Genomic DNA, 24,691 nt, shown 5'->3' with positions numbered 1-24,691 from the left:
CTTGTTCTCCTGCGCCACAGTGATTGATAAACAACAATCTATGTTTATTCTACTACGATCTATTCTATATTCCATTTATTTGTTATTTGCTTTTTATAGTGTCATATTATGCCTCTCCCTAAACCTCAAATACAGTTTTGATTAAACATCTGTACTGTATCCTCTAGCATCTGTTTTTAAATGTCTATTTTGTCTTTAGAATATCATAAATTCAATAATTAATTACTAATAAAAAATCATATTTTGTGCTAATATTTTAATATACTGGCCATGTACAAAGTATTCAGGTATTCACCTTTTTTCTTTTTTTTCTTCTTTTTTACAAAAAGTAAAATAAAGAATAAATAAAACATTTAAATTGTTTTTTTTTTTTTTTGGTATCCAAGAGTAAAAGTCTAAAAAAAACTTTAAAAAGTTACAATCACTGCGTAATATACTAATATAATATATAATAAAAATAATATATTATATTCAGTTGAGTATTTCCTTCCTAAAACCTGGTGGGAAAAAAACTATTTTATATTAGATTTTCGACCTACATTTATATTTATATGATATACAACTTTAAATATTGTCATAATCCTCCATTTACTAAAAAGAGCAATATTTTACTCTTCCCATAAAACTAAATCGAAACGATCGCCCAAGCGCGTTCACACACAGCGTGCGCGTCCGCGTCTCCTTGTCGGCCATTTTGACTTGAGAAATAATGTCCAAATCTTTTTCTGCTAACAGTTTAAAGCTCTGAAGGGGCCAGCCAGTGCTGAAGCGGGGCTGCTGAAGGAGGTAGGAAGTTGGGGGATCTATGGATGCAGGACGATGCATCGTAAACAAAATATCACATCTCCCCTCGTCCTTTGACACCGTACAGAACAGGTCTGATCACAGATTGCTGTTTGTTTGTCTGACATCTTAAAGTGTTTCTGGTAAGTTCAGAGCAGTTTATTTGTTCACATTAATGCTGTTTTTACTATGTCTGTGCGTTTCATATGCTAGTCGATCGTCTCTGATGAAGAGTGCAGATGCGTTTATGACCTGCAAATGGACTCACGTGACATATGAGCAATTATTAAAAATATACCATGATGACTATGTTAAACAGTAACGTTAATGCCTTTCACCTTGAAGTGTATGCTCATATTACAGTCATATGTTCTGAGATCAAATACGATAGGTGTACGTAAGTGCCTCGACATTCTTGGGCTCCTGGTGATGTTTACCTTTGTTTATGCAAACAAACAAGTTGAATACGATTTAAAGGGTTTTGACAGTGGAGGCATTTATAATGCTTTGCAACATCCAGTAAACGGGCATGCAAATTCTAAGCTATTTGATTGGTGTTTCGAGTCTCGCTTCTGCGTTTTGATTGGTGGGTTGTGGGCAGTGACATTGAGCGAGGCCGGTGTGTTTGTGTGTCTCTCTCTCTGACATTGATCTTGAACGAGGGATTTGATTTCGCCTCGTTAAGATAAATAACGTTACGTATTTTAGTGAAAAATAACATTCTCGTCGTACAGTCGTCTGTTTTTCATTGAATGCCCGTAGCCCTGTCACACACGTACGCGTGGGCGTGAAGTGTGTGTGGACTGTATGATATTTGATGATCACACACATGATGATCTCTGTAGCGTTCTTGCTTTCGCCAAACACACATGATTTCAATTAGTATATTTGCTGATTGATGTTCATAATGTTAACACCGCTTACACAGTAGATAAATGTATAGATTTAGACAGCAACATTTATATTTAAATTTTATATTTATTTATGTATACATCTGAACTACAATTGAACATTTTTGTCTGTCTGTCTATTGGTCGTTCCATCTCTCTATTTATCTAGTGCTTGAAAAGTCATAAAAATGATTAATTAATAACACATTTCTCTGATACATTTTTTATTTTTATTTTTGCTTTCCTCTAGTTGAAGTATTTCTCTCTGTGAGTGCACTCTATATAAATGTGTTGTAAAAGATGGAGTGCAGTAATGGTCTGTAAGACTGTATGATGTGGTTTAGGCTAGCGGCTGACCTCATATCCGCTGCATATGCTGATTAATCCCATTAAAAGACTAAAATGGAACATGCTGTTATCTGTAGGTGTGTGAACACCTTCATGTGTGTTTTAAACAAGAGATTATTCAGCCCGAGTCCTAGTCGTATTACAGAACCGTGATGTGACTTCCTTTAAATGTGCATGGCATTCTTTCCTCATCACCACCACTCATCACTGTTTTCCTCACTGGTCTCAGTAATTTCTTGATGACTTGTCTTTGTCCCTACAGGTGCCTGTGTTGTAATGTAAGGCAGCCCTTGCGGATGGGTGGGTTATCTGACCACTGACCACTCAATCTAGGAAACCAATGTGTGTAAACTGGTCTTTGCATCCCAACCAAGGAAACGCACTATCTCCCTGAAGGTAATTTACTGCTTAAAGTGTAACTTTGCCGATTTTCAAACCGCTTTGAATTGTTACAATGCTGGTAGTATATGTAAACGAACAATGTTTACTCGTTCTCTGTGTTACCTGGACAGAGAAATTCATGTTTATTTGTCAGCAAAAGTTGGCCAGATGACGCGACTTTTGACAGCTCCAGGGCTATCGTGAAAACTACAGATTATACAGTACTTCCGCATTTTTGTATCCCCGCCCACGGATAGTCGGATCGACTGAGAGTTTTTAACAGAACAGTAATTGTAAGGTGTAGGTTTATCATGGTATCGTGCATTGTCTACTATCTAAACTGCATTATGGTAAAAATGGAACACTATGGCAACAGCTTTCTTACCTGTATGCGACAGCATTTTGCTTCGGGGGGTTGGATAGGACGGCAGTCTCTTTCAGTTTTTCCCCTCCGTTTGGCCTGAAACACTGTTTGTGGTCATCCATTTTTAAATGTTGAATACAAACACTGAGGTATTTTCAGATTTTCTATTGCGGCGTTCCCTCCACATTCATTTCAGCCTTTAGCAACCTACAACGTGTGTCGAATAGGGATGGCCCGATACCGATACTGGCATCGGGGATCGGGCCGATACTGTCCTCATATACTCGTACTCATACTCATAAAAATTTGCCGATACCACGTACATTTTGCTAAACGAAACTGGCCGCCACGAGTGCTTTGTCGAGGTGAACTGAGGCATAGTTAAGTATAATGTTGGCGGTTTGGCCTAGGGATAAGGGATGATGACAACAGCAAGACAGACAGACTGTAAAGTTATGTTAAGGTGTTGAGAGGAGGGAAAGAAAGTACATCGTTTAACACCAGCAATCTAATTAAACATCTGAAGACGCATCATAGCGCTGAATACACAGTTTAGTAAAGCTAAAGCAACTCAGCAGCCAACATTAACACAGGTTTTTACAGAAGCGTGATAAGTCCAGAGATAATCCACGGGCACTAAAAATAACAGAGGGAATTGCTAGGCCTGTCGCGATAGTCAATAAATCAATTAATCGCACGATAAAAAAAATGAGCTCGATAATTTCCATTTGCATGCTTGTTTGTTTTCCTCGTCTCTCATACCAAAGAGACTGATGACAACTCTCGGTTCCTTAGCGTAGGAGGAGTGAACTAGAGCTTAGATTCTCTGCCCGAGCCCGATATTTCCCGACACTATCCTCGGGCCGGACCGGGCCCTTGATCTAGAGACGTGCACTCCCAACGCAATAGAGAGCCTAAGTCCCTCCCCTCCGCTTCCGGCTCATGGGACCTTATTTCGGAAAAAAATATGTATGGTAGTCAATGGCGAGAGACAACTTATCTTTTTATTTCGTCTGAACTGTGCCCTGAATTACACATATGATGTTTGTCAATTTAAAAGATAATTATGAAAGTCGCAGTTTGTCATAAAACAGAAGAGTAACATTTAGTTTTATGTGAAAATCGCTCAATGAACTACATCTTCCGGGAAGCGAAACAACGAGCGAGATCCGTTCCTCGTATGTGTGCAGTCTGGTACAAAACACTCAGGCATGACGGCGTAACGTTACGATTATAACGTAAGATTATAGAAAAAATTACAGACGTTAGCTTCAGTAAAGTTAGCTTCATTCATTGATAGAAAAGGTATGACGTCACATGTGCGCCTTTTGGGTTTGTAGTCTTTGTTATTACGTATTTTCACAGTCTAATACCTCAACAGTTTTACATCAAACTGCGACTTTCTTGACTTAAAAATGTATCTTTTAAATTGACAAACATCATATGTGTAATTCAGGGCACAATTCAAACGAGATCAAAATATTTGTTGTCTCTCGCCATTGACAACAATACAATATTTTTCCAAAATAAGGTCCCATGGTGGTACACCGGAAGGGGAGGGACTTAGGCTCTCTACAGAGTGCGGCGCGGGACTAGATTTGATGACCGAGCGCGGACGCGGGCGGTAATGCACTCACTCTGTGTGTGCGGGTTGCGGGAGAGTAAAACGATTCGTGGGACTCCCGCAAACTAGAAATATCTATAATTAAAACATCTAAAAACTAATAGATTATTCATCTGTTGCAGAAAAGCAACAAGAACAACTAAAACAAAATAGAAACGATTTACAGGCCAGAGTTTCTATTCATAACATGTTTGCAGTGTTGAGCGATGTAGCCAATCACAGTCATGTGTTGATTTCTTGAACGCAATCAGAAGCATTTAAAGTGCGTATGTCAGGTTAAATTTGTAATTATGATTAACACAAAATAGTTAGGGGAAATACACGTTTGACAAGTTGTTGTATTGTTTTGTATGATTTTCGATACCTAAAGGCAGAATATAAGATGAAAAAGTTCGTTATTTTCAGTACTCACTTAAAACTGCTCCCCCCCCCAAACGGATCGCTTGACGTCATAAGAGGGAGACGTCTCCCCAGGTCGCTGAGAAAGTGAGTTTGTGAGCTGTGTTGATAATTGTACGAGTGATAGAGCGAGAGAATTAGTGATTAGGACATTTATTTATTTAGTTAGTTATTTAAGTTAGGTAGTTAGTTAGGTATACGCAGGCGTATTTTCACGATGGTGAATTACTGCGTTTGTGCTGGGTGCAAAAACACCGTTAAAACCGGTCACAGAGTCCACTTTTTCCCAAAAAGCAGGTCTGTGTTCCGTGCCTGGGTCAACTTTGTTCGCACCAAACGCGCTGACTTCAGTGCTGCTTCGGTATCCAAGACTTTGGTCATTTGCAGCGCACATTTCTTCCAGTTTTTATTTTTCCACTGTTCGATCGCGCCCGCGCCTGTCTCTCTCTGTCTCTCTGTCTCTCTGTCTCTCTCTCTCTCTCTCTCTCTCTCTCTCTCTCTCTCTCTCTCTCTCCACTTCAGTGCTGCTTCACACACACACACACACACACACCAACATATTCCAGCATTGCAATCTTGACATCGCAGCCTGTTCATTATAGACACGGAGCTTCAGAGCTAAGGCGGAGCTACAGATTATGTGTCCCTAAATAACCCTCGTATCTAACAGAAGTTCTGCATTAATTAATTTGCTTTAATTTATTTAATTAATTTATTTTTATACGCGTGTATATTCATGCACCGAACCGTGACGCCCGTACATTTTCGGGTTAATACGAATACATGTACCGTTCCACCTCTAAGTTATGCCTATATACACCTGCCCAACTCTCCACTGGTTCTCTTCACACCAGATATTTATGTCTCTTCGATAGGAATTATTTAAATTTCTGTTTGGCTCCTCATCTGTCTGACGCCTGCGAGGCTGCGAGGCTCAAAATTGTATGGCTGTGGACCATTGTAGGTTTGAGGGGTATTTTGGATCTCCTTAGACTCAAAACTCTCCATACTTGAATAGAACTTTTTTGGAACGTCTCCCTCTTCTGACGTCACAGCTCAGCTGTGTTTTAAAAATATGATCTTGACAGAAATGGCAATAAAGCTTTTACTGTAGGGCAATTACAGTAATAATTTTAATGATAATTACATTTTCACTCAGACATCTAACCCTTATTTAATATATCAACAAAAAAAATCCCTTTAAAAACATCAGCTTGCTTTCTTTTTCTAATATGCTTGAGTAACTAACATCCTCTCTCTGTCTGTCTCAGGCGCGCTCTCTCTTTCTTCTATAGGCTGCAGTCATGTTCTGGAAGTTTGACCTGCACAACTCATCTCAGGTTGAGAAGCTCTTGGAGAAGGAGGATGTGACCCTACAGGAGCTGCTGGATGAAGATGATGTGCTGCAGGAGTGCAAGGCCCAGAATCAGCGCCTCCTCCTCTTCCTCACCCGGGACAGCAGCATGCTGGAGCTTCTCAACCTCGTCACGCACGAGCCCCCTACTGACCGGGAGGAGAAACTGCGCTACAAGTGAGTGAAAAGATGCTCTGCACTTTCTGAGCACCTCTTAAATCAAATGTTTTGAAACTTTGTCTGCAATGGAGAAAAAAGGTATTAATCGGTCCAATTAATTGACAGATATTTGAACAGCTTAATTTAATCAACCGATATTTGGCCAATTAGATATTATGTAGCAGGCTGGTTTACAGATCAGGCAGTTAATCAGACAATTATCAACAAATTTTTGGCAATTTGAATAAATTAGTCCAAATAATGATTGATTTTATTTATCAGACTGGGTAGTATCCCATTCCCAGTATTATTTTAGTATTATTTATATGCTGTTATAGTATTTATTAATATTTTGAATTGGCATTTATTTTTACTTCTTCAGTTTAAATTTTTTTAGTTTAAGTTTTAGTAAATTTGTGTGCTTTTGTAATTTTATAAGTTTTTAATTTTTTAAATATTTTTATTTAGCTTGAATTTATTTTTATTTTTAGTACTTCAACTCAGTATTTCAGTTAGTTGGCAAGGCAAACATTTCAAAGTTTGTTTAATATATATATATATATATATATATATATATATATATATATATATATATATATATATATATATATATATATATATATATATATATATAATATTTAATTCAGCTTTATTTCATTTTTTAAAAAACATTAATAATAGGTTTAGTTAACCATAACAAGGCTGATTAAATAGTCATAATTTGACCATTAAACAACCGATTTTTGGCCATATTGAGATTATCAGATTGGCCAATTATTGCGCCGCCTTGTATGATAAGCAACAGTGTTGCAACTTGTCCATTCAAACATTTACTGACAATCTTGCTAATGGATAACACGCATTACTTTTTTTAACACACAGTTCTTAATTATTTGCAGTGAATTTAGTAAATATTTATTCATGTGCTTGTGCTGCCTTTAAAGGGTAGCGTAGGCAATTTTGGACAGGCTAGCAATAGCAAGCTAGCTTTGAAAGCATGAGATCCAGTCCTCCCTTCAGAGCGTCTCCAAAGCCACACCTCCTTCAAAACACATGAACACAACTCGCACAGCAGCGTCTGAAAACCGTCACGAGAAGAGACGGTGTTAAGTTGCCTCATTTCTCAAAGCACATAACATTACAATAATAATTAATGTAAACAACTTACAGAGCTCTAGTTGTACCACCTGACTGCTGCAGAGTCATTTCACCGTTGACATAGAAAAACACATAAATCCGAGTCTGAGGACGTGAACAGCTCCGGGTAGAACGTCACAAGTGGCCTTCTCTTAATTACAGTTATGACATGGCGTGAACCAGTAACGTGCGGTGAAGTCTTGTCATGGGTAGGCTGTGACCTATCAATGTGGCATATTCACAGGGGCGTAATTTGCCGCTGTGATCGGTGGCGCGGTTACAGTGTATATCTCGTGGCTCACGCAGTCTTCACATGCACGCGCGGAGACTTTTTGTTCGTTTCGGTGAAATCACAAAACAAAAATGTACACAAACGTGTCCCTGCTTAATATAATACAACCACTGATGAACATATTCGGTTTTGATGAAAAAAAAAAAAAAAAAACTATACGAGTGCGGATTAGAACCCCGAACCTCTGACATGCTCGGCAAAAGTTCTACCACTGGACCATTAAAGGACTCACGTCAAATATATTTATTCACGGGATTCATTCATTTATACACACATACGCGCACACACATACACCTGTCCCACCCACTTTTTAAAACAAAGTTAAGCCACTGTAAATTCATTCAGGTAATTTAGCAACCCAAGTTAATATCAGGCATCATCACATCGCTGCCTGCATACAGAGCAAAGTCAGAATCGCGGATTGAGTGAGAGCGAGTGGATCACGTGATATGAAGCAGTAGGGCTGGGCGATAAAACGATAACGATAATTATCGCGATATTATTTTTCTCGATAAAACGATATCAAGAGTTCGATAAATGTTCGATAATGTGTATGCGCCAAAAGCGGAACGAAACTCATTTGAACCGCGCGCGCCTTACGGACTGTTTATCCGCTCGGCTCAAAGTCCAAACGGCAGCGCGCGCGAGCTCACTAGACTAGCAGACGCGTTTACTCTGATCGTCTCGCTCACTAGATCCAGTGAGAAGCGCTTGAATTCAGCGAAGAACACAAACGTCTCAGTGATTTAAACCAGTTTAAAGGCAGATGAAACAGCTCTGACAAACAGGAGAAACACTGTGTCCAACGATACAGTCAGAATCTGATTTGAAATCCATTTACCATGGATTTACTGTAACGTTGGCCTAGTAATATTAACTGCACCATGAAATGTGGGATATACATATTGAATTGTATAATATTATTAATGTAGAGAATGTATTAAATGACTAATGGAATATAATTACAGTATTTAATAATGTATTTAGGCTACCGTTTTTTACAAATACCATAGAAACCATAAAGTAAAATGTTGCCATGCTAGTGAGCTGTTATAGGCTATGCCTGGTTTTATCTGTGGTTATCATGATCTAAATGCATGATATTGGATGACCAATGGTTAATTTTAACAAAACTCAAACAGTCAGAATAATACATTTTACCAAATAAAAATGGGGTCGTTACATTTTTTTTAACAGATGTTACTGTTTTTGTTAATGAACATAAATTTAACATAGTAGTATTAGCTTGAGTTAGGATGCAGATTTACTATCAACTCACTGTTAAATATGCACTTCGAGACAAAAAATGTAATATTAATATTGCAGCCTGCACTGCAAACTGTACTGAAGATACGTGCCTTGAAACAAGATACAAGACTTGAAACAATATCCCTCATTAGCACATGCAGAAACTAAGAAATATATTTTTCTATTCAGATATTTATTTTGTTAAGGAACAATGACAAATGTTTGAATGTTCTAACGTTACCTCAGATTTGTGAGTAGTTTAAAACCACAATTAACGCTCTGGTTTCTACAACTTTCACTTAGGAGCAAAAATCTGTCTTTAAACTCGAAAGAAATAAAGATTTGACATTTATCGTGATAATTATCGATATCGACTGATATAAAAAAATTATCGTGATAATTTTTTTTGCCCATATCGCCCAGCCCTATGAAGCAGTCTCGGTCTCTGCCTCAATGTTGATAATTCAAAACAGCATGAGAACTGACTGCGCATGCGCAAACCTCCGTAAACTACGTTCTATGGACCAAAGAGGCACTGCGAACCTCTGCCTCAATGACCATGGCCTTGAATTTCCTGCATGAAACAATGGTTTTTAGGAGCAAACTATGGCAAAAGGAGTATTATATAAGTATTCCTGATTATTTTTGTTACAAAAATTAATATTTGGAATAAAATAAATGCAATTAATAATGTGGTGAATTAAAAAAGCTCTTGGGATTAATAAATGTAATGTCAGCATTTCCTTTGGTGAGGCACTGCCTACCCTGCCTACCCTGACCGCACGTCCCTGGCGTGAACGCAGCATAAGCTTGTTGTTTTGGTTCAGGAGGAACTGTAAAAGGAGGCTGCCGTTTGTTTGTGGCTTTTGGTGGCTTTCTGTCTACAACTCTGCATAGCCTTACAGAACTCACTGATGGTGTGTGAGGTCTGCGTGTGCAGGTGTGTGGAGGTTTGGAAATAGATATGTTGACAGGCAGGTAGGACATTGTATCATTGCATTCGGACAAAATGCAATGATTGATCGAACATTTTTTGGTCCTGTGACTTCCACAGAAGATATATGTACATGTTTCAATATTTAGACCTATTATTTATTGCTATCAGGATGTGAAGAGAGTTTCAAATAGTATAACATAAAGTGTTTATAAAACAATTACAACCTTTAAATTTGCAGTGTATATTGAATCTATTTTAAGATATGTTGGTCATCCACTAGTTGCATATGTTTTTCTCTCATGCAGGTATGCTAATGTAGCATGTGAGTTGTTGACGTGCGATGTGTCCCTCATCAACGATAAAGTTGGTGGAGACGAGTCTCTGCTGAAGACACTCTATAACTTCCTAGAGCAGACGCCACCGCTGAACCCTCTACTGGCCTCGTTCTTCAGTAAAACTGTTGGCAACCTCATCACCCGCAAGACAGAGCAGGTGCGCAAACACGCATCTCTGTTCCTTTGAAAATCATTGATTTGTATTTGCATGATTTTTTTATCCTGATCTTTGTTGATTCGAATTTTTCATCAGATGATTGGTTTCCTAAAGAAAAAAGAGGATTTTATAGGGCAGGTGTTGAAACACTTGGACACGTCGGCCATGATGGATCTGGTGCTGCGTCTCATTAGCAGCGTGGAGCCCGCTTGTCTCAGACAGGAAGTGCTTAGTGTGAGTGCATTCAACCTGCTGATTCATTAATATTTCTATAATGGACACTTTGGCTTTGAGAAAAATAAACTCATTAAATCATTTTAATATGCTGATTTGCTGCTCAAGAAACATTTATTATTATTAAAACAGTTGGGCTGTTTTGGTGGAAACTGATGCATTTTATTTTTCAAGATTCTTTGATGAATTGATAGTTAAAAAACAGCATTTGTTTGAAATAGAAATCTTTTGTAACATTATAAATGTCTTTACTCACATTTTTGATAAATCGAATGTGTCCTTGAGTAAAACTAAAAAATCTTACTGAACCCCAAACTTTGAATGGTAGTGTTTATAATATTGAAAGTGTTTTTGATGATTTTAGTTCTTGTATATCTTATCTTATAGTTGGAATAATTCATATTTGTAAAAGATTTGTATTGAATTTTTATTTAAAATGTGGCATAGGGGAAAAACAATAAAACATGTGCATAGAAGTCATTGGAAAAAAACTGAAATGATGAAGGTCAATATTTTCAAAAACAATTTTAATGTGACTTTCATAAAACAAAAAGTAAAACTGTAATCTTGATTTTTAATAAAAATCAACCCGTGGGATATAAAAGTGCTCAAAACGAAATAAACACCTGTATCTGTGTGTATTTTTATTTTATTTTCATGTCGTCTGTTTTCAGTGGCTGAATGAAGAGAGGCTGATCCAGAGACTCATTGAGCTGATACACCCTCGCAGTGATGATGAGGTCAGACATCACTAGAGATTTACTAGAGAATGAATTACATGACAAAGTTTGATACATACCGCTAAGTAGAGCCCGACCGATATGGATTTTTGGGGGCCGATATCGATATATCGGCCGATATTATTTATGTGTATATTATAATACAGTAGCAATTTTATGTATGTGTATTATAGTACAGTACCAGTCAAAAGTTTGGACACTTTCCTATTGGTGTGTACAAACTTTTGATGGGTACTGTATATAGAATACACAGTATAAACAGAATAAATATATAAACGTTTTGCAATGATCACTCAAATGTGGTGATCAAACACTTGTGTGACAAAGATATGTAATGGAGACAGGGTGAATGATAGAATGAGAATGATACATTTGAGCTGTAACCAAACTAGTTTGCATTGCATGCTATATTATATTATATTTTAAATACTTTTGCATAATCTTCACTAATGACTTTGTCTTTTAATTTAGTCACGTTATATAAAACATAACTTGTATCAATAAATATAACAAAAGTGTCACTGACAAAACCTTATCTTCTATTTTTAGTCTTAATTCCTCTAATCTCTACCAGTGGAGGAAGAACTCTAGTTTTTACTAAAGTAAAATTTCATTTTTGGGTGAACTATGTCTTTGTATTGAAAAAGTCCTTATGCGACATAAAACATTTAATTCCATCTTACAAATCTAAATAAATAGACATGAAAGATGCCACATATACTTAAATGTGTGTTTACAGAGGCAGTCGAACGCATCTCAGACCCTGTGTGACATCATCCGTCTGAGCAGAGATCAGGCCAGTCTGCTGCAGGAAGCTTCAGAGGCCGACCCTTTGCTCACAACACTAGAGCTGTGAGTGCGTGTGATCGCTGCCACTGTGTTCAGTCACTTTTCATGGCAGCTAGATGGTTTCTTACTGTTTAAGTGGGCAGTTGTCAGCCAAAATAAGCAGAATGTGGAATGGACTTTATGCTTGAACAGATGAACTAAACTAAAGTCTCCGGCTGCTGTTTCAGACAGCAGAATGTTGAGGCCCTATTGAAGAACATGTTTGAAGGAGAAAAGAGTGAAGTGTGCATCGTCTATGGAACGCAAGTGTTACTCACATTGTTGGAAACTCAGAGACCTGGGTGAGTAACATAAATGCATTTAATCTCACACACACACACACACACACACACACACACACACACACACACACACACACACACACACACACACACACACTGTTACTAAAGTATGTGTGTGTGTGTGTATAAGTGTTGAGCAGGTGACTGACCCGTGCTCTCAGGGATTGGAAAAGTCTTACACTGTTAACAACAGCATTTTAATGGGCATCCAACCACATCTAAAGCACTTCCACCACCTTCTGTTAAACCCACTCAAGGTTGGTTTGCTCCTCTGGTTTTATCAAGTCTTAAAACAAAGTCAAATCACTCAAAGATGTCACATAGAGGAAGTTGATGTTTTTGGACTCTCTGCACTCAGAAATGTGTGATGTTGACCACGATGGGTATTCTTGAGGAGCCGTTTGGCAACGCGCGGCTGTATGCGTCCAGATTGATGGCTGCTCTCCTGTACACCAGAGCTCCCAGAATCCACCAGGAGCTCTGCCAAATGAACATGATCAACCTGCTGCTGGTATGAGTCATCCTTAGTCTAGCTTACGAAGTCAACAAATAAACGAGATGTTTCCTTTCTTAGAGCCAATCATTTTTTTACTACTTTATATTTTGATCTATCTGGAAATAAGACAATTTGATATTATTAATTTAAATTTTTTTTATTGTAAGAAATTATTCATTTTACTTATTTAATTTGTTTAAAAAGAAATGAATACGTTTATTCAGCAAGGATGCGTTAAATTAATGAAAAGTGACAGTAAAGACATTTATAATGTTACAAAAGAATTCTCTTTCAGATAAATGCTGTTCTTTTGAACTTAATATTCATCAAAGAATCCTAAAAAAAATAAACGCATAATGATTTTCACAAAAATAAGAAGCAGCACAACTGTTTTCAATATTGATAATAATAAGAAATGTTTCTTGAGCAGCAAATCTCCATACTAGAATGATTTTTGAAGCATCATGTGACTGGAGTAATGATGCTGAAAAATCAGCTTTGCCATCACAGGAATAAATGAAATCTATTTAAAATATAGTAAAATTTAATATAATTATTTTAAACTGTTATAATATTTCTCATTATTACTGTTTTACTGTATTTTTGATCAAATACATGCAGCCTTGGTGAACATAAGAGTTCTTTCAGAGACATTTTCTTTCTTAATCTGTTTCTCTCTATAGGACTTGTTTTTTAAATTCTCCTGGAATAACTTCCTACACATCCAAGTGGAGCACTGTGTCTCTGCCATCCTTAACCAGTCAACACAGAATGGAAAAACACATGACAGTCCAGATCAGATTCAGCTGGAAACACAAAACTCAGACAGATCTGACATGTTCACAAGCTGTGACTTGATAAAGCATGTAAGCATGACCCTCACTCATTGAAGCTTTCTATTGTCATATATAGTAACATGTAATAAAGTAATATAAAAATAAATTGGCAGGAGTGAGGCACTATATATTACCATGTCAGCAGAATAATAATCAAGCTTGAGTCACTTGCTAGATCTGACACACTTTGTAAATGTACATATGCATGTAAATGTGTAAATTATTTGTTGTGTGTGTGTTTTTATATATATATATATGAAAAAAAAAAAACTGTATTACACACTCAAACTGGCTTTGGTAAATGTGATTTACAGGACTCTCCATAGGCGTAATTGTTTTTATACTGTACAGCCTGTCGCATCAAACGCAAAACTTTCTGCATTTTTTTCAAATAAAATAAAACACAGATTAGTATGTTTTAAGCTATTTGGTTCATGAGGACACAGGAAGTTATACATGTCATTGTCACATTTGTGTTCTCATAAACACACACACCATATATAATACATTTACAGCACTTATGACATCAATTGTCAAAAAATGAAAAAGTTTCCTCTTGTGAAATACAGTATGCAGTATATATACGTCATTGAAATATAATTGTTTGTGTGCAGCTACTGAAGGACTGCAGGCTGGTTCAGAGGATTTTGGATGCTTGGGAAGAAAATGACAAAACACAGTAAGGACAAAGTTAAATATCTATGAGCTAAGGAGTCAATACGCATTTGCTGGTTGAGTATCTTCTGATCTTATATCTCTGTGTGCATGTTATAGGGAAGCTGGAGGCATGAGAAGAGGGTATATGGGTCATCTGACCAGGATTGCCAACACAGTTGTGCAGAATGCAGACAGAGAACAAGAACAGACCCAAATCACACAACTATTAAAGGGTAGCTAACACACACTGTGACTGTGTCTGTGACTGTGTCTGTGACTGTGTCTGTGACTGACTGTGTCTGTGACTGACTGTGTCTGTGACTGACTGTGTCTGTGACTGTGACTGACTGTGTCTGACTGACTGTGTCTGTGACTGTGTCTGACTGTCTGTGTCTGTCTGACTGTCTGTGTCTGTGTCTGTGACTGTGTCTGACTGACTGTCTGTGACTGTGACTGTCTGTGTCTGTGACTGTGTCTGACTGTCTGTGTCTGTGACTGTGTCTGACTGACTGTCTGTGTCTGTGACTGTGTCTGACTGACTGTCTGTGTCTGTGACTGTGTCTGACTGACTGTCTGACTGTGTCTGACTGACTGTGTCTGTGACTGTGTCTGACTGTCTGTGTCTGTGTCTGACTGACTGTCTGTGTCTGTGACTGTGTCTGACTGACTGTCTGTGACTGTGACTGTCTGTGTCTGTGACTGTGTCTGACTGTCTGTGTCTGTGACTGTGTCTGACTGACTGTCTGTGTCTGTGACTGTGTCTGACTGACTGTCTGTGACTGTGTCTGTGACTGTGTCTGACTGACTGTCTGTGTCTGTGACTGTGTCTGTGACTGTGTCTGTGACTGTGTCTGACTGTCTGTGTCTGACTGACTGTCTGTGACTGTGTCTGTGACTGTGTCTGTGTCTGTGTCTGACTGTCTGTGTCTGACTGACTGTCTGTGACTGTGTCTGTGTCTGTGACTGTGTCTGTGACTGACTGTGTCTGTGTCTGTGACTGACTGTGACTGTCTGTGTCTGACTGACTGTCTGTGACTGTGACTGTCTGTGTCTGTGACACTGACTGTGTCTGTGTCTGACTGACTGACTGTCTGTGTCTGTGACTGTCTGTATCTGTGTCTGACTGTGTCTGTGTCTGTGACTGTGTCTGACTGACTGTCTGTGTCTGTGACTGTGTCTGACTGACTGTCTGTGACTGTGACTGTGTCTGACTGACTGTCTGTGACTGTGTCTGTGACTGTGTCTGTGACTGTGTCTGTGACTGTGTCTGTGACTGTGTCTGTGACTGTGTCTGACTGACTGTGACTGACTGTGTCTGACTGACTGTCTGACTGACTGTCTGACTGACTGTCTGACTGACTGTCTGACTGACTGACTGTGTCTGACTGACTGTGTCTGACTGACTGTGTCTGTGACTGTGTCTGTGACTGTCTGTGTCTGACTGGTGACTGTGTCTGTGACTGACTGTGTCTGTGTCTGTGACTGACTGGTGACTGTGTCTGTGACTGACTGTCTGTGACTGTGTCTGACTGACTGACTGACTGTGACTGTGTCTGTGACTGTGTCTGTGACTGTGTCTGTGACTGTGTCTGACTGACTGACTGACTGTGTCTGTGACTGTGTCTGTGTCTGTGACTGTGTCTGTGACTGTGTCTGACTGACTGTGACTGTCTGTGACTGACTGTGTCTGTGACTGACTGTGTCTGTGACTGACTGTGTCTGTGACTGACTGTGTCTGTGACTGACTGTGTCTGTGACTGACTGGTGACTGTGTCTGACTGACTGACTGTGACTGTGTCTGTGACTGTGTCTGTGACTGTGTCTGTGACTGTGTCTGTGACTGTGTCTGACTGACTGTCTGACTGTGTCTGTGACTGTGTCTGTGACTGTGTCTGTGACTGTGACTGTGTCTGTGACTGTGTCTGTGACTGTGTCTGTGACTGTGTCTGTGACTGTGTCTGTGACTGTGTCTGTGACTGTGTCTGTGACTGTGTCTGTGACTGTGTCTGACTGACTGTCTGACTGTGACTGTCTGACTGACTGTGACTGTGTCTGACTGACTTTGTCTGACTGACTGTGACTGACTGACTGTGACTGACTGTGTCTGTGACTGTGACTGACTGACTGTGACTGTGTCTGTGACTGTCTGTCTGTGTCTGACTGACTGTGTCTGACTAACTGTGTCTGACTGACTGTGACTGTTTGTGTCTGTGACTGACTGTGACTGTCTGACTGACTGTGTCTGTGACTGTGTCTGACTGACTGTGACTGTCTGTGACTGACTGACTTTGTCTGATTGACTGTGACTGACTGTGTCTGACTGACTGTGACTGTGTCTGTGACTGTCTGTCTGTGTCTGACTGACTGACTGTGTCTGGCTAACTGTGTCTGACTGACTGTGACTGTGTCTGACTGACTGTGTCTGTGACTGTGTCTGTGACTGTGTCTGACTGACTGTGTCTGACTGACTGTGACTGTGACTGTGACTGTGTCTGTGACTGTGTCTGTGACTGTGTCTGTGACTGTGTCTGACTGACTGTGTCTGACTGACTGTGTCTGACTGACTGTGTCTGACTAACTGTGTCTGACTAACTGTGTCTGACTAACTGTGTCTGACTGACTGTGACTGTCCGTGTCTGTGTCTGACTGACTGTGTCTGACTGACTGTGACTGTCTGTGTCTGTGACTGTGTCTGACTAACTGTGTCTGACTGACTGTGACACTGACTGTCTGACTGACTGTGACTGTGTCTGTGACTGTGTCTCTGACTGTGTCTGTGCTGTATTGTGGTGAGCATGACGAGGCCGAGGGCCGTGATTACTGATGAGCGACACCTGCGCGACGCACCGGTCTCGTAGCTCTTCACTGTCGTCGCTCCTCTGTACGCGCATCAGTAATCACGCCACCGGCCTCGCGCCGCTCTCTCGCGGCCCTCGGCCTCCTCCTGCTCGCCACAGGTATATTCCTTCTTTAATGCATTTTTGCTGAATAACAGTATTAATTGCTTTTAAAAAAAACTTACTGACCCCAAACTTTTGAATGATATTATTTTTTAACAAACATTCTTTGTTTTCAAATATTTGGTATGTCTGTGTATGACAGAGCTACCAGAGGACTATAAAGCTCGATGGGAGCAGTTTGTGAATGAAACGCTAATGGAAACTAACAAGAAGAACACTGCAGACCTGGTGAGAGTTTGCACAAAGACATGTGCTGTGAAATGATAGCAAGTATTTTAAAATCAAAAATGACAATCCGTAATTCACCTTTAATAAACATCTTTCTCTTAACAGGTGTTCTCAGATTATCAGATCCAGCAGATGACGGCAAACTTTGTTGATCAGTTTGGTTTGAATGGCGATGAATTCGGAGAGCATGACGGCAACATCAGGTGATTCCTGTGCAAAGGGTTAGATTTAGAGTTTAATGTAGATTCAACTATTATATATAAATATTAATCTAAATGTTAAATAAAATGTATATAAATCTTATGTTTAAAAACTGCATGTTCTTTAATCCTTGATAATGTAAATCTACCATAATTAGAGAAAAAAGAGAAAAAATTATTGAATTTAATTTAAATATTTAATATAATTATAATATTATAATTTCAAATAAATTCATTTAATAATTGTTTATTGCTTCATGTTTTTAGCAGGTTTAAACTCTAGTTTCTGTCTGTTTTTCCTGCAGCGCCACATTTGATCGAATCTCAGAGATCAGCTTTAACCTGGGGGACAAGGGGGTGAGTCCTGTTTTTCTATATTATTTTTATTCTTTCTTTATTCTTTATATTACAATTATTATTAATTGTTCTATATTCTTATTACGCTTTGGGTTTTTTTCGGGTTTGGGTTATAATTTTCACCATACTATCATTTTTGTGTTGTTTTTTTCTTATTCACTCTCTTCCTTTCTCACTGTTGTTATTACCCTTCCTGTTTCTCTCCTCTCTCAGAAGAGCTCTGCAATCTTTGAGACTTGCACAAAGGAGCGAATACGGCCGTTTGAAGATCCTGAGGAGGAGGAAGATATTTGGGAGGATAAAGAAATCAACTATGCAACACAAGTGAAATCCAGAAGCAGGTTCATAAAACACACAGACACACACACACTTGCACCCACACTCTAAACATTGACTGCTCTGACTGCTGTTTATTGTTTATTTTTAATAGGTTTGGACTGGTGACAAATGCTCAGAAGAGTGAGGTGGACGGTGGCTCTCGCAGGCGTCTGGGATCACCTGACATGGAGTGGTTTCCAGAGTCCAAACAAACTCCAGACAAGATCCAGAACCAGGACATGGACAAGCAGTCCAGCGATCCGCAGAGTAAGCTCACAGCTCACATGATCTATATTTAGATCTCCCACTTGATCTCATATAATAACTGAATGGAAAAACGATTATAACCCAGCAGGTCCTGGATGGACAGCGAGTTTTGAAGATGACTTCAGCTGTCGGGATTTTGCTAGTATCGCTATAGATACGGGCTCCAACGTGTGGGGAAGCTCTACCGCCCAGCTCAGCGAGACGGAAGAGAAGGGATGGGCGACTTTCACTGACTTCCAACCTTTCTGCTGGTGAGGGAGAGACTGTGTTTTAGTTGATATTGTGTATTCAGGTCATGTAGACACTGTGCTAAACGTTCTGGTGTTCTGCAGTTCAGATGCTGGACCCAGATGCAGTTCACCTGTGGACTCGGAAAATCCAAACAAACAGAGCCAAAATGAAGAAAGTGAGTGGCTTACTTGCTTATTTCTTTAAAAGTATATTCATGTCATTTTTTTGCATCATTCCTCCTTATACTAAATGAACAACAAATACTTACATTTGGTTTTTTTGTTGTTGTTGTAAATAAACACTGTAAAATGTTACCAACTTTTATAAGCCAGCAGCCATATCACCCTGTAGCCCAAGACTGGTTGCCCACTGAAGCTAAGCAGGGCCGAGCCTGGTTAGTACCTGGATGGGAGACCTCCTGGAAAACCAGGTTGCTGCTGGAAGAGGTGTTAGTGAGGCCAGCAGGAGGCGCTCACCCTGTGGTCTGTGTGGGTCCTAACGCCCCAGTAAAGTGACAGGGACACTATACTGCCAAAAGAGCACCGTCCTTCGGATGAGACGTTAAAACTGAGGTCCTGACTCTCTGTGGTCACAAAAAAAATCCCAGGATCTTTCGAAAGAGTAGGGGTATAACCCCGGCATCCTGGCCATATTTGCCTCTGTCCATCATGGCCTCCTAATCATCCCCATATATATATATATATATATATATATATATATATATATATATATATATATATATATATATATATATATATATAAATAATATACTCATTGGCTTTATCACTCTGTCTCCTCTCCACCAATAAGGTGGTGTGTGATGGGCGTTCTGGTGCACTATGGCTGCTGTGACTGTCGCATCATCTAGGTGGATGCTGCACATTGGTGGTGGTTGAGGAGATATTCCCCCTTTGAGTGCCAAGAAAACCTTATATTTTGGATATATACCTCAAGAATGGTTAAAAAAAGATAAATATTTAATGAATATATTGCTTGTGGCTGTAAAGAAGAGCTTTACCAAAAAATGGTTGTCACACGAGAGCCCTACCCTAAACGCATGGATGGAAATTACAATGGACATTTACAAATTGGGGAAGATGACAGCATTTTTAAATCATAAACTGGAACAATTTGCTTTGTGATTAAAAGTTACATTTCACTTAAACATTTACGCAAACATTATTTAATAATAATATAATATTTATTGTTTGCATATTTACAATACTGTTGTTTGTTCTAAATGTTCTTGAAATGGTCCATGAACATGAGTTGATAGCATGTGTGTGTTGCAGTGAAAGGCTCGTCAGCGTGTGTGTGGAGTGTGTGTGGGGCGAGGAAGGCTCCGCTGGTGGCGTCCGACAGCAGCTCCAGTGGCTCAGACAGTGAGGAAGAAGACAGAGCCAACATCATCACAGAGAGCGTCGCCAAGGAGAGCATTACACTCCCCTTCGATGCAAACAATGAGAAAGCAGTCTTCAACAGGTAAAGCATTATTGTACTTTTAAACATTACATGTATCATTCTTATTAGTATTACTACTAATAATACAATTATGTAATGTTTTAATTTAATACATTTATTTCTTAATTCTTGTGCAAAAAGTTTGGTGGTGTTAATAAATAAAACACTCTAATACACATTCTTGCATTCCGTCTAAGCATTACTAAATTGTTTGCAGACGGTTGTTGAAAATTGAGCAGCTGCTTTGACATTGACTCAAGACTTAATATGACAAAATGTGCCCAGTGATATCCTCTTATTGGTTGCTTCCACTGTCTTGCAGTGACACTAATGCCAAAGCAACAGATGTCATAGCAACAGGAACCATGGTGATACCCATCACTGGTACTCAGTCGCCCAAGGAGCAGAAGTAAATATAGATACATTTGAGTGTTCTTCCATAGGAAATTACTGGACATGTATTTAAAGCCTACAAATGTCTCATTCCACAGGGGCGACTCCAGTAGTAATGGCCCAATGTAACAGCGTTTGACTCGCCTCCATCCCCATGAAAACCGTCACTCCGCTCATGAAATGTTAAATGCTGTGGTTTCCCTGTTTTGGCATTTGCTGTTCCCATCGATCTGCAGTGTAGTTGCGTGGGTCTTTTTAGTTTGAGCATGAGCGGTACTCTGAATGATCTCTTGTCTTTTCTAACGAAGACATCCTCACTGTTGGAGCACTGACCTTTGAACCCTGTGAGAGCGGCCCCACTACAGTCTGTGTGCGTGTTGAGCGTTGTGGAACTAGAATAAGATGGAGGTCCCCTGATGGATTCTCACGTATATGCATAAAAATGCTTGGTACGTTGACAGGCGTGATGTTTCTAAACCAGTGTTTTCTATTTAGAACAAGGCATGATATCAAGTGTGTGTTTGCGACTGTGTGTGTGTGTGGTTTTTTTTTTGTACAACTATCTTTGTGAGGACCGGTTTGAGTTTTAGACCATCGGATTGAGGACAAAGAGAGTAAAGCGAGAACCTCTCTGAGAACCCTTTAAAGGCCTGTTTGAGGGTCAAGACTTGGTTTTAGGGAAAAGGTTATAATTCGGTTTAGGGTAAGGGATCGGGTTAGGCACTTGGATCAATCTGTGTTTTGGTCAATTCGGATCACAAGTAGATGAGGGAGACACATTCCTGTTTACACCTGGTATTTTAATCCGTCTCAACACGACCGGAGATGACGGAAAGAAATACGGAGAGCAGCAGCTTTCGTTTCTGCTCTGAAGACCACGCCGAATGCGATGAGTGAAATCAGGAATGGTGAGAGAACATTGAGCTTGGTATGTTTTTCGTCTTCAAACCAAACTTGGGTCTCCAGCTGATCTTAAATCCCATCTGGCTAGCGCGCTTCCCATATTATATTTATTATATTATATATTTACGCATTATGTCAGTAGGCGGAGATTAGGCGCTCTTTTGTGGCTGTTTGAACACATTCGACCACATGAGCGTTTACACTACGAAAACAATCTGGTCGAATGTGCTTTCGATTAACTCTGGAAGTGGTCGAAAGTGGACAAGCTCAAAACGTTTTAGACCCCGGTTAAACGTCCACTTGTAATTCGATTGACCAAAACGCATCTTAATACCAGGTGTAAACAGGGCCTTAGTTGTGATGGTTAGGGTAAGCGCTAGAGATTGCGTTGTGTCAATGAATGTCTTCACAAAGATGAACAAGAATGTGTGTGTGTGTTCTGTCTTGATCAGTCTCTGTTTGCTGTAGCCCTTGGGCCCGGTACTGATTTTATTTCAGTGCTGATTTGTTTGCACTTACGTTTCCACAGCATTTATGTTTCCAGTTCTGCCCACCATCCACAGAAACACACGTATATGAGCGAAAATAATTGGGAGTAGGTCTCAATAGTTCTGTTGTTGTGGGCTGCTTTCATCTTAAAGGAATAGTTCACCTAAAAAAAAAGCTTTGTTACTTACACACCATCAGGTTTCAAACATGCACAGATTTTTTTATAGAACGATAGCGCAGAAGTCGTATGAACCAACGTTCCACGCATGGAAGGAATGTCATTCAGGTTTAGAACGGCATTATGAGGGCGAGTAAATAATGACAGAATAAAATTTTTGAGCGAACTATTCCTTTAAACGTGTTTATGTGAGACTCTTTGACTCTGATTGTGTTTGTGGTTGGCGTTTGAACGAACTCTCAGGTGAACGTCGTGTGTCAGAGCGAGTCTATGTGCAAAAGAAGAACCGAGGGCGCGTGTGCCTTGAAATATCAGAGAATGACACATCAGTATGTTTAACGTGTGCGCACATATCCTTAATCAATCTTCCTAGATCACTGTCAGGTCTTAGTAATAATGTGTTTTCTTTACGCTATGTACTCTTAATATTATATTTTTTATGACTAATTACTAGCGCAACACTAGAACGCTGCAGTGTCCATTTCAATCTAGAGAGATAGCAATAATAGTATGGATAATTTCTAGGGATTTTTTTCTTTTTTAGTAATCTAGCTTTGACGAAATGTGCACACAGGCACACAAACTGTTTGTTAGAGTGGGTGTGTGTGTGTGTGAATGTTAAAGAGGCTCGGTGTGTTTTCAGTTTGATTTTTGCACTTTTAAAAACTTGATTTTGATACCAAATACATTGGGATGTTAGTGGCGGTACGATGACGATAATGAGAGCCCTCGGTCATTGTTCGGTCTATGTGCAATTTTGAATTTACAAGCCGTTGTGTTATTGATATTGCAGATGTTTGCCGATACGAGTGTGTTTGTTTGTTTGTTTGTTTGTTTAGGAGACTTTGAGCGAGACTCGAGAGAAATGGTGACCGATCCGTACCAGGCTCTGTGCTTGAATGTAATTCATAGTTTTTAATGTTTATTTTAAATCATTATTATTTTTGGCCAAAATATCTCTTTAATATTCCATCTTTCTGCCATTCTGGATGACAGGGTTTCATTCTCTCCTTCCGGAGACTGACATTTGATCGTTCTTTTGTTTGTTTTTGTGTTTAACTTTAATTCAGCACTTAAATACTGCCACTTTTAGTTGTGGAAGGGCTTAAGGACTTAAAGGACTTTAGAAATAAAGGCAAGACACTAATCTCCTTTTATCGTCTTCCACGTACATATTAACCACTTTTTCTAAGTGTACTCTAGTCCAAGCATTTCTTTCTGTCAGTAATTGAGCTAACATCTTTAGTTGACCTGTCAGGTACCGTTACACTGGTTTGGAAAGTTCTCTTATAGTTTGTCAATGCTGTAAAAAGTCATTTGAAACCCGTTGCCTTTAAAATTAAGTAAATAAACTTCATGCATAATTGGAAAAAAAAATAAGTTACTGTATGTGGAATTGTCAAGTTCAATTCACATAACTAAAAATTATTAATTAATAAACCATGCGTAATTGAAAAAATTAAGTTGTGAACTTGACAATTTCACATAACTTAATTTTGAGGCAATGGTTTCCTCAGTTTTTTTAAAGTTAAGTCAACTGATTACTTTTTACAGTACAGGGCATGAGAACGAGAAAGAAATAGTTTTTTTTTTTAATCAAAACTGTGACGTAAGAATTATGCCAATGTGATGCCACATGTGGAACACACAATTTGTGATGCTAATTTACACTTTTTTCCCCAATTGTTGTTTCATATCCCCTTCCTCCACACCACAATGAAGATTTTATAGCTGAAAAATAGATGTATCTGAACCTGCAATGTGAAATTTATGTTGTTGGGTTCTTTTCTCTTCAGCTCTTGTGTGTATTCATGTACCCAAAAACACAAACTCATATTGTATGTTATGAACTGGTACAATATTTTGTGGTATGTTCTGCCTTGAGCGTATGTCCATAGTATGAAACTGGAACACTGTTGTCATTTAGTCAAATGCCTTTTTATTGTAAACTGATGCTGGTGGTTTCCTTTTTTTTTTTTTTTTTTGGTATAATGCAATACTGTACCTGTTACCTGTTGTCAGAGTTAGGCTTTAAAATCCGATATCAAACAAATAAATATTCCAAATGGTTTTGTGTGTCAAATGTGTGTTGTTCAATTCACATTTAATTATTTGTATAGCGCTTTTCCACGTTTCAATTTAGAGTGATCTGTTATTAGAGGTAACTAAGTTATGTATTTCAGAAATGTACATATACAAATCACA

General features: G+C 39.0%; 2 protein-coding genes across 3 annotated transcripts in view; both read left to right on the top strand.

The window, feature by feature from the left end:
* Window positions 1-24,555, top strand: part of kcp (kielin cysteine rich BMP regulator) — a 107,112-nt gene extending 82,557 nt beyond the window's left edge. The window contains exon 47 of the mRNA XM_056236006.1: window positions 23,297-24,555. The gene's annotated coding sequence lies outside the window, so the exon portion shown is untranslated. The remainder of the gene's footprint in view (window positions 1-23,296) is intronic.
* On the top strand, window positions 666-21,469 carry ppp6r2b (protein phosphatase 6, regulatory subunit 2b). Of its 2 annotated transcripts, none has more exons than XM_056236009.1 (23): window positions 666-926; window positions 2,284-2,417; window positions 6,085-6,320; window positions 10,222-10,408; window positions 10,505-10,642; window positions 11,317-11,382; window positions 12,122-12,234; window positions 12,399-12,512; window positions 12,643-12,769; window positions 12,871-13,023; window positions 13,692-13,874; window positions 14,459-14,523; window positions 14,619-14,734; window positions 17,604-17,689; window positions 17,795-17,892; window positions 18,195-18,246; window positions 18,460-18,587; window positions 18,677-18,831; window positions 18,920-19,082; window positions 19,164-19,237; window positions 20,355-20,544; window positions 20,846-20,932; window positions 21,015-21,469. In XM_056236009.1, the coding sequence occupies exons 3-23, from the start codon at window positions 6,094-6,096 to the stop codon at window positions 21,043-21,045; spliced, it is 2,553 nt and encodes an 850-aa protein (XP_056091984.1). In that variant the 5' UTR covers window positions 666-926; window positions 2,284-2,417; window positions 6,085-6,093; the 3' UTR covers window positions 21,046-21,469. The 2 variants fall into 2 exon arrangements, with proteins under 2 accessions (XP_056091984.1, XP_056091983.1); XM_056236008.1 differs by having other exon boundaries at window positions 18,917-19,082.
* Window positions 24,556-24,691: the final 136 nt, after the last annotated feature.

This window comes from Rhinichthys klamathensis, unplaced genomic scaffold (assembly GCF_029890125.1).
Source record: "Rhinichthys klamathensis goyatoka isolate OS25496 unplaced genomic scaffold, OSU_Roscu_1.1 h1tg000436l_1, whole genome shotgun sequence".
Lineage (NCBI taxonomy): Eukaryota > Metazoa > Chordata > Actinopteri > Cypriniformes > Leuciscidae > Rhinichthys > Rhinichthys klamathensis.
The sequence above is the reverse complement of the archived record's forward strand: the minus strand, read 5'-3'. Positions and strand labels throughout refer to the sequence as shown.